This window comes from Musa acuminata, unplaced genomic scaffold (assembly GCF_036884655.1).
Source record: "Musa acuminata AAA Group cultivar baxijiao unplaced genomic scaffold, Cavendish_Baxijiao_AAA HiC_scaffold_1137, whole genome shotgun sequence".
NCBI lineage: Eukaryota > Viridiplantae > Streptophyta > Magnoliopsida > Zingiberales > Musaceae > Musa > Musa acuminata.
The window spans coordinates 1,555,570-1,572,187 of record NW_027021349.1 but is presented as its reverse complement, the minus strand read 5'-3'; the positions used below and the strand labels follow the sequence as shown (position 1 = coordinate 1,572,187).

Below are 16,618 nucleotides of genomic sequence, written 5' to 3'. Positions count from 1 at the left end.
AACTTAAAAATCATCCTGAGATCATCAACAGCATCTTAGATGATCAAGACACTTGTCAAGAAGTTATTGTTTGAAAGCACCGATGATTTATATATCTAGAAATCACACCTATTTATAGGTACTTTTCACTATCAAGTTGGGTTGTTTAGACTTGCATACGCTAAAAGTATCGAAAACTGTGATGAATTAGTACTTACATAAAAATTAAGTTGATTGAAAACTTTCGACTTGATAAAAGCATATCTAAAAAGATATTAAAAGTATACTTGACTTAAAATAAGAGTGATAAATAATCAGAAAACAAAGAAAGTACATACCAATTTTATAATGGTTCGATCGTCGTAACCTACGTCTACTCTTCATTTCTCTTTCGTTGAGGTCACTAACACCTATTACCGGTCTTCTTTTAATATGCGAAGATTAATTATCCTCTTATAATTCTTTTCTCCTTTTCATAAGTTTAGGAGATAACCTTTACAACCCACTCACCCCTCTCTTAAACTGAAATAAACACTTAGAGCTAGAGGAAGAGAATTCTCACAAGATTACAATAGTATTTTTTCCTAATTTTGTTCTCAGTTTGTGTGTTTACTAAGCAAGGATGAGTGAGGTTTTTATAGGTCTCAAATGGATTCAAATTTGAAGCCAAACCTATATCATCCCGGGTTTTCAAGTAACTGACGGTACCATCGCCAATATTAGGCGGTACCATCGCCTATTGATCTGACACTGGTTGGTATCACCGCTTAGTTTGACACTAACACTAGGCGATACCATTACCTAATATAGTCTTGAAGATTATGTCTAAGTGGTACCACTAGTAGTTTGGGCGGTACCACCACCTAAACAACTTGGGAGGCCGAGTCCTAGGCGGTGCCATCGTTAGCCCTGACAGTGCCACTGCTTGGGTCTACTGAGGGTTGCTGCATGAGCCTCACTTAGCCCAAAACACCCCCAACTCAAGCCCAATAGATCCGTAATTGAGTTGGCATTATTTCATCTCTTTGAAATATGAAAGCTAATAAGTTTTGCTTCTCTTAAGATGAGTAAGCTATCACTTTTCTCTTAGATGTGCAAGATAACAAGTTTTTACCTTTTTGAAATGTGCAACTAAGTAATTTTACTTTCTTTTGCAATGTGTAAGCTAGCAATTTTTGCTTTCCTTTGCAAAGTAGTAAGTTTTCTTTCCTTAAAATATGCAAGTTAGTAATTTTTGCTTCCTTTTGCGATATGCAAGCTAGCATGACTTTCTCCCCCTTTGTTATTGCAAACAAGAAAGAAGAGGAGGAGATATGCAAAAATTTACATCAATGATCATCACATGAAAGATATCAAAGATCATAAAAGATTAATACAAAAGATTATCGGTCTTTTGTATTATCAAGAAAAACTTTAAAATTTGTATTATCAGTCTTTCTCCCTCTTTGTATTCTCGATTGGTTCCCGCAGAACTTTTGATGAACATCCGGACTTCCGTCGAACCCTCGAACTCCCAAAGTGATCTCGATCTTGACTCTGGTACAACATCTGCTTTATGTCTTACTGCTATCGTAGTTAATCCTACATACTTTTCTCAACATATAGATTAGATCAAACAAATTACAATTGACTTCATCGTCAAAATCCGAGATTCAACAACACTTTCACTCATATAGGTCAGCAACCACCCGCTCCCCACCTCATTGCAAGTACCACTACAATACTAACATTCATTTAACGACCTTAGATTCTTATCCCCAGGAGTGTCGTCTAACTATCTTCTCGTTCTTATCGAAGCATTATTGAATCTCACCCAACAAATACAAGTATTAGTCGGCATAATGCAGGCGATCGCTCCACTCCTACCTTGGTCAGACTAGCAGGTAACGCTATTGCCTCAGCCATTGGTGACAGCTCGGTAGCCACCAGCATCGACATTTGTTAGGGTCTTTCCATCTGACGAATTGCTAACAACTTATGAGCATCCAAGACCTATCGAACCATCAGCCAAGAGAGCATCTCGCTCCCTGACCATAGAATTTAATAGGCTATCCCACCAACGCTCCGCTCTACTTGAATTTGAGACCCATTCGATTAACTTAACGGATAACTCTTTGAGGATCCAACTGCAACAAATGGATTGGTGCCTAAAAGAAATATATCATGAATTTCATTAATCCAGAGGTGAGGGGTAGATCAACTCTACATCGGGCCCATCTTCATTTATTCAAGATATCCAAGAGAAACTAATCCCCACTAATTTTTGCCTCTCATTGTTGGAAATCTTTGATGGTGCTACCAACCCAGGAGAGCATGTCGTTGCCTTGTAAACTCGGATGCCCTAATGAATCGTATCTTCTTAACCACTTTGAGGGGTTCAATAAGAGAGTGGTACACTCATTTGAAATCACTTTCTATCAGCTTCTTCGCTTAACTAGCAAAGGAGTTCGAACTCCACTTTCTAAAAAATGTATACCCGAGACTCACGACGATGATGTTTCTCGAATTAAGACAAGAAGAAGAGGAGACACTCTCGAATTTCATCAATCGATTTATCAACAAGATCTGAGGCATAAACAATATTCACTCCTCGCTTGTGATTCGGTCCTTTATGATGGGACTAAAGCCCTCCTATTTTTTTTAGTCATTGGTAGAAAGGACACCAACAACGATGCTTGAAATACTTGAAAAAACCAACCGGTACATTGCCATCAATGCAATAGTCTCGAGCAAGAAACCCACAAGAGATCGAGACAAGAGCGACTACAATTCGCTTGTATCCCAAGGTTGCCACGACGGAGAAGAAATGAACAACCTGACCTACCTTGCCCGAGGTCTGAACTAATCCCCTAACTAGAACAAAAGGTTTGTTACGGACAAGAAAAAAAGTTTGGAAAAACACTTTAGACCAATTAACTCAAGGAGGATATCAATATTATACGTATTAGATAACGCTTTAGTTGTCTTACAATTATCATAGAGATATTTTAAGAGATGTTCTTTGGAAAAACACTTCCTGAAAAAAAAAAAAAAATCCCTGAAGAGAGAATCATTTTGTAGGAACTAATTACATACATAGAATCAAATATATGACCTCTCTAATATCATGCCAAAGATGTTGATTGCATAATCACTAATCAATGATCCAAAGAAACTTGTATGGTTCGAAAAGGATCAAGTCTATATTAAACTCCAAGATTACCCAGCCACCAGCCCTCTGACATAGTTCATAGTAATAGGCCATGCATTGGACCTTACTGTAGCTGTTCAAGTCCAACACTTAAAAATACAGGCCTCCCAAGAACAGAAAGAAAAACAACTGACTCCTACACCCAAATGTCAACAAATTAATGCAATTTTGTCTGCCATCAAAGCAATGGAGAGAGATGCCCAGAGTGGGTTTGATAACACATTGGAAATGGAGGGCTCCATGTATATTTGAAATATGAATCAATACTTGATATTTTTTAAAAATTATATTTAGTTCAAATATTATATTGGAGGTACTCAAATTCTAATATTACCTTTAGGTAATATTTAGTTCAAAACTTGTGGGAATATTAGCATCTCAGTATTTGTGGGATGCTAATATAATTTTTAAAATTTAAAAATATCTTATGATTTTATCTAAAATTATAATATTATCAAAATAATTTAGCGACAAAATAGCATGATTTATATTTTTTATAAGTTGATATTTTATTTTATTTATTTTTAAAAATTCTTTTGTTATTTATTATATATTTAGGCCATATGAAAATTTTTATAAGATTACATACATACATACATACATTCGTTTCACTTATTTTATTTATTTATTTAAAGTAAAAATTATATATTCACTTTTTAATATTAAAAGGGTAAAATTACATAAAAATATTCAATAAACTTTTAAATTATAATTTTATTAAATAATACATATATCAATATATATTTAAAATATAATTTTATCTATTATTTCTCAAGCACTTACGAAGTTCTTCGAGATTTTGGGACCAATAGTCATGCATCTAAATAATCCATGGACAAGAAGAATCATTGTGGAGGTGACTTGCTCTTTAATCCTCTTAGTGTGACATTGCCACTAGTATTTGTCCGTGAAAGATGATCTCTAATGGTCAAGATCACAAGTATAGAACAAAGATGGTGGGAGATTCGATGGAGGATTTGATTGACTTGGATACTTGAGATGCTTAGACGAGAAGGCTTGCAATGGGCGGGAGAAGAAACAGATCGTAGCCGTCAGCTGGCTGATCAAACGGCTTTGGTCCATTGTAGAAATTTCACGGGCAGCAGATCGTAGCCGTCAGCTGGCTGATCAAACGGCTTTGGTCCATTGTACCAATTTCACGGGCAGCAGATCGTAGCCGTCATCTGGCTGATCAAACGGTTCTGGTTCGTTGTACCAATTTCATGGGCAGCCAAGACGAGAGGGAGGAGCAACAGATCGTAGCCGTCAGCTATCAGATCAAACGGTTCTGGTCCATCCGAATGGCCATACCAGACGGCATCCTCACTTGGACGTGACGCAAGCGGATCCCACGTCACTGCTGACGCGCTCTTATCTTCCCCATTCCTCTTTTCCCCGTAACAACCATCGACGTGCCCATTAATTGCACCGACGACCCTCTACCAGATTCCCGAACACGCGCTGGTCCGCGTCGTAAATAATCGTAAGGTTAGGGGTTATCGGTTTCGTCTCCGGAAAGGTGGCAGGACCGTAATATTTCGACGGCACTCACGAACCTGCGCGTGGGTCGCAGGGACGACGAGGCCTGACGGTCAACGTCACGATTCTCCTCCTAAGTAGGTTTAAAGGTGGAGATAAACTATGAACCCTACCGCTCCGACACGAAACGCCGTCACCCGACGCGGACGATTGAAGGACACGTGGCCGACGGACGCGCCTATTAAACCCCCCATACCAAACTATCCGAGTTCTTTGAGAAGCCCGTCGAGCGCCCGACGAGAGATCGAGCGGACGATGAGCATGGCGGAGAATTGCTCGGTGCTCGATCCGTGGATGCACCGCACGGAGTCGGCGTGGATGAACGAGGCCTTCGCCCGCGACAACGAGGCCCTCACGCGAGCCCTCCAGATCTCCCTCTCCGACACCTCCTCCTCAGCTTCCCACGACACCCTCTCCTCCGTCGCCACCACCACCACCTCCACTTCCCGCACCCCCGTCCTTCCCCCTCGTTACCAAGTCACTTCCCCTCTCGGAGACGTCGCTGCCCTCCGCGGGCGGAACCCGCTGGCGCCCACCCCGGCGGGGAGGATCTCGAAGCGGAGGTCGCGCCCGTCTAAGCGAGCGCCCACCACCTACATCAACGCTGACCCGGCCCACTTCCGGGAGATGGTGCAGCGGGTCACCGGCGTCCGGCTGGACGGGGATCTGGCCGAGCCGCTGGTGAAGCCAGAGCCGGTGCGGCCGGCGGTCCTGCAGCAGACCCACCTGCCCACGCTCGAAACCTCGGCGTTCTTGCTGGACCGCGACGAGGGCAGCTCGTTCGGGCCGGCTTCTGACTTCGACGGGCTGCTCCCGGCCTTTTCGTCCCTCGACTCGTGGGGCGTCATGTAAAGGACGCTCCTTTGTCGATGCTACTGTTGGGTTCTCATCCTTTCATTTCATCAAACACTTGGTGGAAGCGAGGCCACAGTTTCCTGTTCTAACTTCCATGATATCTTCCATGCAATTGCATCTTGAATGTAGCATATGATGCATATGATATGACCACCAAAGAGCATAAAGAATTGCAAGGCAAAGATCTCACATTTCATATGCATACGGAGGTGGAAAGCTCTTCACCACCTTGTGCACTGGAATCGGGGTCAAAATTGGACCCCCGAGTCAAATTTGTTGACCACCAAACCAGGGGCCACTAAGACTGTTCTATAGGGTCTAAAAGCTAACAGGACCAAGTCAAAGATGTTGACTTGATCTAAACACCCCACTGCAGTTCTGATCACAGAGTGCTTTAAGGATGCTGGCTGACGTTCTAATTACGTGAGAATGATGCAACTTTTATCGGTTTATTATTGTGTTGCATGATATCTATCCACTGGGTGGATTTGGATTGGAGGCAGCAATTGTGGAGCCCAGGGGGATGGGTCAACTCTGGTTGGGTCGAATTAGATTCCAATGGAGTAGGATTTCTACATGGTCAACTTAAATAGGAGATGGTTGTTTGCACAAGGCTTCATGATAAAAATATTCATATAATTATTCCTAAATAACTGAGACAATAAATTAAATGAATCTGTCACTAATGACTGAAATGAAAGAAAGATTAAATCCTGATAATGTGTGTAAGAAACAACAACAGATGGGAAATATATGCGATCGACATTTGTGAATATAACATTCATTGAGTAGTGTTCTGTGACTGATAAGGGAACTCTGGATTCAGCAAAATGCATCATGTGGAAGGATTACAAAGTTCATGTAGCTGTTCAAAGAAAGAAACAACAGTTGGATGTCATACCATGTTCTTTTCTTTATTTTACTTACCGGTTCATGTGGTGAAACCTAAGCTGCACTCGGAGCTTCGATGCATTTTGGATCAGCTATCGCTTCATGCTTGATGTTGTTCATTTCACATTCAACATTCTTCGGAACAGAAGTACCGCAAGCGAATTCACTTCTGGTAATGCTTGCAGTCCATTCCGATAGCTGTTTCGCAGCTGCCTCATCTGTCAGCAATTATCAATTCTCACATCAAAATTTTGTGGTACAGAGAACTGCATCTGATACAAGACAAACAAATCATATGAAACAACACAATACAAATTGCTTCACAGAATGTAATATATGGACCATATATCTCCTCTACACCAACTCATATATATGCCATTATCGTTCAGGTGGATCTAGAAAGCATTTTATGTAAATTTTGTTTCTAGATATTATATCTAATTTATGCTATCTTCACATGGAGCATTTGTGTTGCATCAATCCATCTGAATTACTGCTAAATTATCAACTTGTAAATTTTGTGTTTGCTGTGTTGTACCTGTTGATTTAACAAATCGTCTGATATTACTCTGATGTTGAGGGCACTTTAATAAAAGAAAATTCCTAAAAAATATTGATATCTTTAATCGAAGATGAGCTCAAACACAATCTTAGTAAACTTGCAGAGAGCCACTCGAGTCAGACAGAATCTCAAGCAATTCATACCTAATGCAAGAACTAACTCCTGTCTGTATACCATCATCTTACTCTTGTACCATTCATGCTGTAAGTTATAATTTGATTCAAGTCGAAGAAAGAAAAAAAAAAGAGGTAATAAATACCAACCGAGTCTAGGGACAGTGTGGCCCTGGGGATGCCTCAGAATCAAAGGGTTGTCAAAGGCCGCAGCAAGCTCCTCAGAAGGCAGTTTCAGCCAATCTTTCTCTCCAATAAAGTGCACAGATTTCACCTTGATGGGGTCCTTGTAAGCAATGTCACATATGCTTGGGTCTCTGAACTTGCTACCTGATATTGAAACCAAAAATTTTATTGGTGGGTGGTCCTTCAGTACCTTTCCCTGTCCAGACATGATAAAGGTAAACATCAATTTAATCTGGACAATCAACATAAGATAATACTAGGAAACGTATTGTGTTAAGGCTTCTATTAGCGATATATATTGAGCAAGTATTTGTTTCAGATCTAAAATCAATTCAGCTTTGGTAACCAATCACATTCTAGCTTGCTTTTACAATGTTCATAGTTTTACACCATAAGTTGTTGAGTTCAGATAGAATTGTGTTTTACAGAATGGTTATGGTTTGAACACACTAATGAAGATGGAAAAAGAAGATATGTTTTCCTTTTATTTTTGAAAGACAGTGGCTTACCTGAGCTTGATAGCCTATCAAAAGTGCTGATAGTGTTGCACCCTGTGACAAAGGAAAAGAAATCATTAGTCTCTTGCAGATCACCATGGCCAAGCCACTTGCTGGGGTTGAAAGAATGAGAGAGTCTTTCTCATAAAGACTATTAATTTGGAAGAAGGAGATGAAAAAGCAAAACCTCAAGATCCCTTCCTATACCTACCTGAGCATGATCTAAGAACACAGGATTTATTCAAAAATAGCTTTACATCTACTCCGATCAAGTCATGATTGATGAGGTAACCGTAAATGCAGCATTCAAGAACATGCAAAGCGTAACTATTCAAAGTTGGAAACAACTCATAAGTTCTTAAAAAGTTAACTATTATCTAATCAAATAATAAAAAAAAAATCATTTCAAAGTTTTCAATCAGAAATTCTTCTTATTATCAATGAATATCAGAAATTTCCAACAGCTTGGAAAACTAATGAACAAAATAAGGATTTTCTATGATTCAGACAAAAATATTACCAATTTAACAATGAGGCATATGCTGAACAGGACAGATTCACCACCAATTTAACAATGAATAAAAAACCATAATTATTTATTATGAAGAGGGATCACTCTGCAATACGTTAACTCTACTATCAAACCAAGTTAGCTTGCAGAACTAGCATTCCATTATCAACGATGCACGAAACCTGAGAGAAGCCAAGCAATCCATGGAAAGGGCCATTCTTTGTGATGTAGTCACACAGATAAGAGATACACTCCTCGAAATTCTTGTATTCTGTAAATTCCTATATAACAACATATCAAAGCTATCATGAGATGTTGTCGCACCGAGATCGAGTTATCGACTGAAGCCCTAATTTAGGACATTACCTTGTTGAATTGGAACCACTCAAAGTATGGTGGTGGAAATATGCCTTCTATGTCCGACTTCCCTCCTGCTGGATATATACCATCCGGAAAGTCCTGTAGGTGGAAGAAGATGATGTTAACAATACTTCTTTCTAGAGAGAGCGAGAGAGAGAGAGAGAGAGAGAGAGAGATACCAAGTGGAAGTGGTGGAAAATGGAAGGATCCCACTTGCTGATTTGTTTGCGCAAGAAGCTCCCACTGGTTCGAAAGCCATGGAGGCAGAGAACCTTCATCTTCTTCTCTTGCCCGTCCATCTTTCTCCTTTCCTCCTCCCCTGAGTTGTGCAAGCACAAGAAGAAGAGGAAGATGTCGCGGCCCGCCTCTCTTCTCATGTGGTATTAATAGCGCATGGGGGGTGGTTAGTTGCTACCTACTTCCAATTCATCGCCTGCCTCTTTGTGTCAGCTACCACTTGTACCTCACGACTGGTAGTTTATATGCTTCGATCACTGTCTGATTTGATTCATTTTTGTAGCATTTATGGAGGATGATAGCAAAATCTCGTTATTTTGTTGAGAAAAATCTTTCATCTTAATATGTATAAATAAAAAATATTCAATAAATTTCAATGCAAAATACATCTTATATCTTGCTTAGAGCAAGTTTGCCTCTCGCTAGGTCTAGTTTGCACTATAACAACGCCCCAAGTGTGGCTTTTTGGTGAAGATCGACATCTTCGACAGAAGCATTATCTTGCAGGGGCATGATAGCAGATAAAATTTTTTCAACTGTACAAAAAAATCTTACTACTTTGTTAAAGAAAATTCTTTCTCCTAACCTGTATAAATAAGAAAGAAGAACATTCGATAATAAGATAGCTGATTATGAACTAACTTTAATCCATATTTACCATCTTAAATGATAAAGTTGTCATATTATTTTATAAAGGTTGGTAATTATTTAGGAATACTGATTATATTCAAATTATTTGAAGTACTATTTAGATTTAAGTTTTTAGAGGATTAGGATTAATTAGGAATTCAAAAAGAAAGTAGTAAGTGAATTAGGACTTTATGTGATAAATACATGGTGTATTTATAACATTTAAAGTCTTAGTAAAAGAAAGGAAAAAGGAAAATATTTAGGTGCTTCTGAATTTTTCTCAAAAAGAAGGTCGAAGGAATAAAGTAAAAAAAAAAATACTCATCAATATGGAGATTATTAGGTTTGATAAATATTTTATATGTATCAATTAAATTCAAAATTAGTTAGTGAATTAGGACTTTATGCGATAAATACACGGTGTATTATAACATAAAGTCTTAATAAAAGAGAGGCAAAAGAAAAATATTTAGGTGCTTCCGGATTTTTCTAGAATGAATCTAAAGAAATTCGTAGGTAAAAAGTAAAAAAATCCTCATAAATATGAAGATTATTAGGATTGATAAATATTTTGTGTACCAATTAAATTCAAACAAGTTGAAGAAGTTCTAATTACATTAAATTTTTTTAATAAATTAAGAGTTATTACTATAAATACATATCTCAAGATCTTAGTAAAATAGAGATACAAAGAGACACTTTAAGTGGGTTTTTTTTACTATAAGAGATCTAGTGATGAACTTAATTTTCTCTATAGACAGACAAACAAAAAAATATCAAATATTTTCTATTCCTTAATTGTTGATCTCCCCAAAATTTTTGAGAGTTCGAGAGAATTCCCCCATAGCAGGAAGTTCTCTCTTCCAATATATCTTAATCAGTGCTGTTAGTGTAAACACCTTTAAGCCGTGTCCTCGGGGCCGACGCGGTTTTGTTCGGGTCTGAATGTCGGGGAATCGCCCAAACGTCTCCTGGGTGCCCTTCGCCTGCGCGCCCAGTGTGAGGCGCCTCGTCTCCGGTCCTGCACACGGGTCAGGTCGAAAGCTCGGCCCGACCTCTCCGACGATCAAATTAGTGATGTGGAGTGGCGTGATCTCTTTTTCTCTTTCTTTTTTGCTTAGAACACAAGGGTATTTATACGGAAGCTTAGCGTTACCTGGAGCGCCTGTCCGTAGGGAGCAGGATCGTACATCTGATGGCGTCTGACATTACGGTTGACGTGTCGTGAGGAGGCGAGCTTGAGCGATCGTTAATGGGCCTCGATTGGCGTTTTGGCCCATGCTGGCCAAGTGTTGTCAGTCTGTCAGAGGCGTCAGCTGCTGTTACAAGAGTCTTATCATAATTACCACCCCTATCAAGTGCAAAGTTCTCTCTCCTAATATAACTTAATCAGTACAAATATGTCACATGAAAAACAAGTGATAACTCTGTGTCAACCCAAGCAGCAAGATGATGGATTGTAGTGTAGTACAAGCAGTTAGCTGAGATGATAAATAAGTGTTCTAAAAGGAACAAGTAAACTACCTGAACTATAAGCATAAGCACAAAATTAGTTAAGGGGTTTCCAATGACTAAACAAGGAAACAAATTGCAAGCGAAGCACATAGGTATGCTTGGTCAAGCAAAGGGCAAATGTTCCAAGACGTAAAAATTATAACAAGACCGCAAGAAATATTTATATAAAATAGTTCCATCGGAAATCAAACGCAAACGCTTTAAAGTTAATGAAGCAACAAAGTCAAGTTTAATGAAACAATTACTGATGAAGGACACCCAGTTCTAATTTTCCAACTAAGGCTAATCGGATGTAACTACCGGCTGGAAAATAAAATGACATTTTACAACTCACGCCAACTTCTATCTTATTGTGAGGAATCACTTCGCCATCATCACTTTCACAAACTCCTCATAGTTGATTTGACCATCACCATCAACATCGGCCTCACGGATCATTTCATCAACTTCCTCGTCTGTAAGCTTCTCGCCGAGGTTGGTCATGACGTGACGAAGTTCAGCAGCAGAGATGAAGCCATTCTGATCCTTGTCGAACACTCGGAAGGCCTCCTTCAGCTCCTCCTCTGAATCTGTATCCTTCATCTTGCGAGCCATCAAGTTAAGAAACTCGGGAAAGTCGATTGTACCATTGCCATCAGCATCAACCTCATTTATCATGTCTTGTAGTTCTGCTTCAGTAGGGTTCTGACCCAAAGAACGCATCACAGTTCCAAGCTCCTTAGTTGTGATACAGCCTGTTGGAATTCCACAGAGAACAAAAATCCAATTCAAAAAATATATAACTAGAAATTTTATTCTTCATATTTAAAAAATTGACAAGTTAATCTAATTTCAAAGACTTTTTCTTAGCTTACGAATAAAGCCAAGATTCAGCAACAAAAAATCTATTCAAATCTGCGACTGAATTCCATCCAAAACTACAGGTCATTTTCTTTAACTAGAATTTTTTTCCCAAATGTATAAGCGGCAAAGGCGGAATTTGAGCCCAAGACCATAATCTGGTCATATGTCTTTCGGGTTATGCAGTTCTAGAATTATTCTGATTATGTTTAGGCAAACAATACAGAACCCTTAAAAACTGTAAACAGATATTAGTTAACTAATAAGGTAGGCTAGATAGACATCAGTCATCAAAATGATCAAGCCCCTATGGCTTTGATATGCTCAATCGTATTAACAGCATATAACTGCTGCTACCACTAGGAGAAATAGAATCTCATGTTTTCCACTTAACAGAACTGTGAGGTTTAGCTCACAAGTTTGAAATGAAGCATATACAGTGTCTGAATGAATCTGTCAAGTAGATAATTAAAAAGGTCCTAATAACAGCATTCGAGAAGCAATCTTATAGCCATTATTATCTCTATCAAACAAAACAATTGCTATAAATTCAAAGAACTTTATTCATAGACACAACGTATAACTAACATATGTAGTTAAATACATGATTTGTCTATACTATACAACACAAAAAACATTTAGTGTCTAAATAGAAGTCACTATCCAAATAGACAGTTACTAGAGCAACAAGATGAAAAGCAAACAACTTGGACGCATGCAATGTTCACTTTACATGTATCACTTCTGTTCCTAGTTGTGATACAACATGTCCCCTGTCCAACCAATGCAATCTGCCTAGAAAAGTTGTTTGATAGGAGGCACACCATCCTAACAAGTTGTAACATTTACAAGATGAGTGGTTGCCATCACTGAACATAATCACCTGTGTACTCAGGGATAATTTCATTGATCTAAATATGAGTGAAGATACACCATAATCAAAGAAATAAAAAATCATTCAGTTTGATAGATATTCCATATCTCCATCTTGGAAATTACCTGGAGAAATTCAAAAAGTGAAGATAGGAAAACAAGTTAAAAACTATACATATGCAAATCCATACACAAGAAATTTGAAACATAAATTTGTCATGTATCACACAGAGATTATTCCCTCTAATTCTCCCCACATTTCCACAACGCTGAATATAAGAAAAAGCACATTTATCAGACATCATGTGGCCAGATGGACATACTGACATAATAACTTGGAATAATAATGAGTCTAGAACTGCATAACTCTAAAGACATATGACCAGATTATTAGTACTAAACTAAACCAATTCAGTCTTATATACTAGTACAACCCATCATCAACTCCTGATATGGGACTATTGGAGCATTGCATATCAAACCATCCAAGATTTTATCTTCCTCGGCTCCCAAAAGGGTTCTTGGTGTTCAGGAGTAACAACACATGAACAAATCAATTGTTAATGTAAGTATTCCATACAACTTAAATATAGCAAACAATATAATCAATTGTTAACCTTTTTAAGCATTCCATACAACTTAAATATAGCAAACGATATAATCAGTTGCTAACCTCTTTAAGTACCTTCCATAAACACACATTAAACAATTCGAACCATTTCATTGATAATCTACCTAAAATTTCATCTGAAACTCTGTTCTTTTTCTCTAGGACATTCTAGATATGAATTAATAAATGCACTGCACTTCTCCATAAACTTGCATGTGTACAAACGCAAGTAAGAAAACACGCATCTCCATGATCATGTACAATGTGAGATCAGTATGACACATAATGGACAATAGTATCAACCAATCTGCCAATATTGTGTTGTGCTGAGGCCTTGCTTTGACTTTGTTAATAAAATCAATAATTATCAAAAGACCTAAAAATGATTCACACCCAAAAAAACCAGGGAATTCCAGCAAAGGCCATGCTTGAGTCATCAGATCGAGCATTTGAATAGTTCTTGCATCACAATGCTGAGGCTCTTCCGATGATCAACCACACACTCATAATGTTACCTACATCTTAGCTACAGAATTACATTTTAGAAGCAAAAAAGAAACTTCCATTTTACAATTTTAAATAAAATGCCAGGTTCAGATACCAGTCAGTGAGACCAGCTTGGTTCCATCAGGGCATCGACTACTTCAGAAAGTAGCCAATAACCACAGTTTACCAAGTACGGCAAAACATTTGGTTTCTCCATTAGATAATTTCTGAAGAATATGCCAGATGGCAAGATGGCTGGTGATATCTACCATGTTGTTTTAGATAAAAATGGAAAGGTAAAAGCTTCTTGCTGAAATAAACAACTTAATAAGGCTGAGCTAAATCTTTTATGAGCTAGGAGGCAAACTTCATGGTAAGGATGAATTTGCCTCCAGAATTATGGTTTATTTCTTATTTAAAACTCTGAATAATCTTATTGACTAATTTAATATGTAAATGAAACAAACAAACAAACAAACAACCTTTGTAGTCTGACTCATGCACTTGACTCTCTTTTGACCTAGGTGGTTAGCAAAGATTATTGGGGCAGGTCCACAGAAATAGTTAAGAAATTATCAGTGACTCATCATAGCAAAGTAATAGCACATCAAATAGTTTGAAGGGAACATTTATTGGAAACAACAAGACATAAAAAAGGTTATTTGGGTTGATGTTATGTTGATACTGTAGTAACAGCTAATAAAACTCAAAAGTAGGTAACTTCCCCCACCTGGTCTCTGATAATAAATAGTGATCTCATCAATATTGCATCCAACTATTATGGAGCAATACTGTGACCACTTCCAGTTTGCATTTGTGCATTAGCTAGGAATGACAGTGTACTAAAAAGATACCAAAACATGAATCCTCTCAAATTATGCAGGTAATATGCATCTTATAAAAAAAAATTTAGGAACAACCAAATAATCCAAAAACGAACACATTACAAATGTTTCTTTTTTATTTATGAGAAGGAATATTCATTTGCAACCATCCTTTGCTAAAAGTGCAAAAAAAAAAAAAGCCAACAGGCAGCATAATACACATTTTCTTTATATGTTCATGGTTATGATGAATACTTTGTACTCCACGTCTTTCAGAAATGAGGATCAGTAAAAGGAAAGATAATCTAGCAGAAGAAAAATTAAAAGTTATAGAGCAAACAGATGGTCAGATGTGTGGAGATGGAATCATGATGCTCACTACATGGCACATGAGCATTAGCAATACTGGAGAGAAGAGAGACAAAAATTGCTAACATCAATATTATAGCAAATGGTACACCAAAAATGAGACTCCTTCATGTAGATGAATTCATCTCAAAAGTAATTTTTATTCTGGCTGCAAAAGAATTATCTACATGGTCCTGAAAACCATACATATAGGTATAAGTTTTACTTAAGAGATACAAGAATCGCCAGACAGATTTTTCACTCAAAACATATCAGATTTCACCAAATCAGCAGTAGGGTCAAATTAGTAGAAACAAATAGTGATCTTTTGGTATTGTAGAAAGAAGAAAGCTGTAGATCTAGTAATCATAAAATAAAGAAGAAAAGATTGTGAATAATCATAAAATATCTCCAATAAAAAAAAAAGAAGAAAAGCTAGCGGAATGACACTTAACAGCCTGTCTGTAATAAAGCATCGAAAGTTATCAAGCAATTTAACCTCACAAGGAAAGCATGAAGAGATTTTTAGACTTGTTAACTCTCAAGTACCAACACGTCTAATTGACATGATCAAACACCAAAAGGTGAATAGAAAAACCATGAAAGAACAACATTTTGCACAGGTCTAACAAATAAGAAAAAGGAAAAAAAAAAAAGAAGAAGGAGAGCATAATGGGATCGAGAGGGTCTGACCATCGCCGTCCTTGTCGAACAAGCTGAAGGCCTCCTTGAACTCTGCGATCTGGTCGTCGGTGAGCTGCTCGGCCATGCCGCCTCCGCAGATCGATCGATCGAACTCGCAAGAGAAAATTAGGGAGATCTGGGAACAAAAGGGGAACAAGAGGTGGCGAAGCAGAGGACGCGAGCGTTTTATGCCCTCGACTTCGCACACCGCAGAGATCGATTCCACCACCACCTTCACCATGTCACATAACGGCCAAATTACAAGGGCCCCACGGTGGAACGTTTTGGGCACACCAACTTACATCTACCCCTTCTGTGGCTGGCGAGGATAATGGGTCCCACCCCAGCCTTCCATCACAGACGATGGTACGCGAGAGGCCGCTTGGGAAACTAGTAGAAGACAGTAACGCGCGTTAACGTCCCTGTCTCGTCGCTCCCGTTTCGTGAAGTACGCGAAACGGAATTAACGACGGATTCACCGGTACGGTCAGCACCGTCAGATTCCGATCGAGCGGCTGATGTGGGACTCAACTGTGTCCACGAATCTTAAAGAAGGGTAAATTCGTAAATTTAGGGTCATCAACTGAGTGGCCATTTATGGGTAAAATTCCAGTCTTGACCCCATGCGTTGACCGGGAGATGGAGAGACGAAGGTTACGTTGCCCCATCTCTGACCGTTAACTGAAGACGGACTTGTCATGTAAACCGTCCATAATTTTATGCCTCCGCATGAAACGACCGCGCTCAGATTCAATGCACATCTCCTCGATTGAAAGAAAAACCAATAAATAACATATTTGCAATGAACTCATGCCACTAAAATGGATTGATCCATTCATTAGAATTTCCTGTAGGAATAGTTATTTAGCTGCAAAAAAAATTTTTGTC

General features: G+C 38.5%; 3 protein-coding genes across 3 annotated transcripts; 1 reads left to right on the top strand and 2 right to left on the bottom strand.

Moving 5' to 3' along the window:
- Positions 1-4,893: 4,893 nt before the first annotated feature.
- On the top strand, positions 4,894-5,761 carry LOC135671061 (calmodulin-binding protein 25-like). Its single transcript, XM_065178958.1, has one exon. The coding sequence runs from the start codon at positions 4,964-4,966 to the stop codon at positions 5,558-5,560; it is 597 nt and encodes a 198-aa protein (XP_065035030.1). The 5' UTR covers positions 4,894-4,963; the 3' UTR covers positions 5,561-5,761.
- Positions 5,762-6,246: 485 nt separating this feature from the next.
- LOC135671060 (dihydrofolate reductase-like) lies at positions 6,247-9,075 on the bottom strand. The gene is made up of 6 exons (XM_065178957.1): positions 8,863-9,075; positions 8,690-8,782; positions 8,506-8,604; positions 7,825-7,866; positions 7,280-7,511; positions 6,247-6,672 (listed from the first exon to the last, which is right to left on the bottom strand). The coding sequence occupies exons 1-6, from the start codon at positions 9,058-9,060 to the stop codon at positions 6,509-6,511; spliced, it is 828 nt and encodes a 275-aa protein (XP_065035029.1). The 5' UTR covers positions 9,061-9,075; the 3' UTR covers positions 6,247-6,508.
- Positions 9,076-11,201: 2,126 nt separating this feature from the next.
- LOC135671062 (calmodulin-1) lies at positions 11,202-15,947 on the bottom strand. Its single transcript, XM_065178959.1, has 2 exons — positions 15,740-15,947; positions 11,202-11,799 (listed from the first exon to the last, which is right to left on the bottom strand). The coding sequence occupies exons 1-2, from the start codon at positions 15,813-15,815 to the stop codon at positions 11,426-11,428; spliced, it is 450 nt and encodes a 149-aa protein (XP_065035031.1). The 5' UTR covers positions 15,816-15,947; the 3' UTR covers positions 11,202-11,425.
- Between the last annotated feature and the right edge of the window lie 671 nt (positions 15,948-16,618).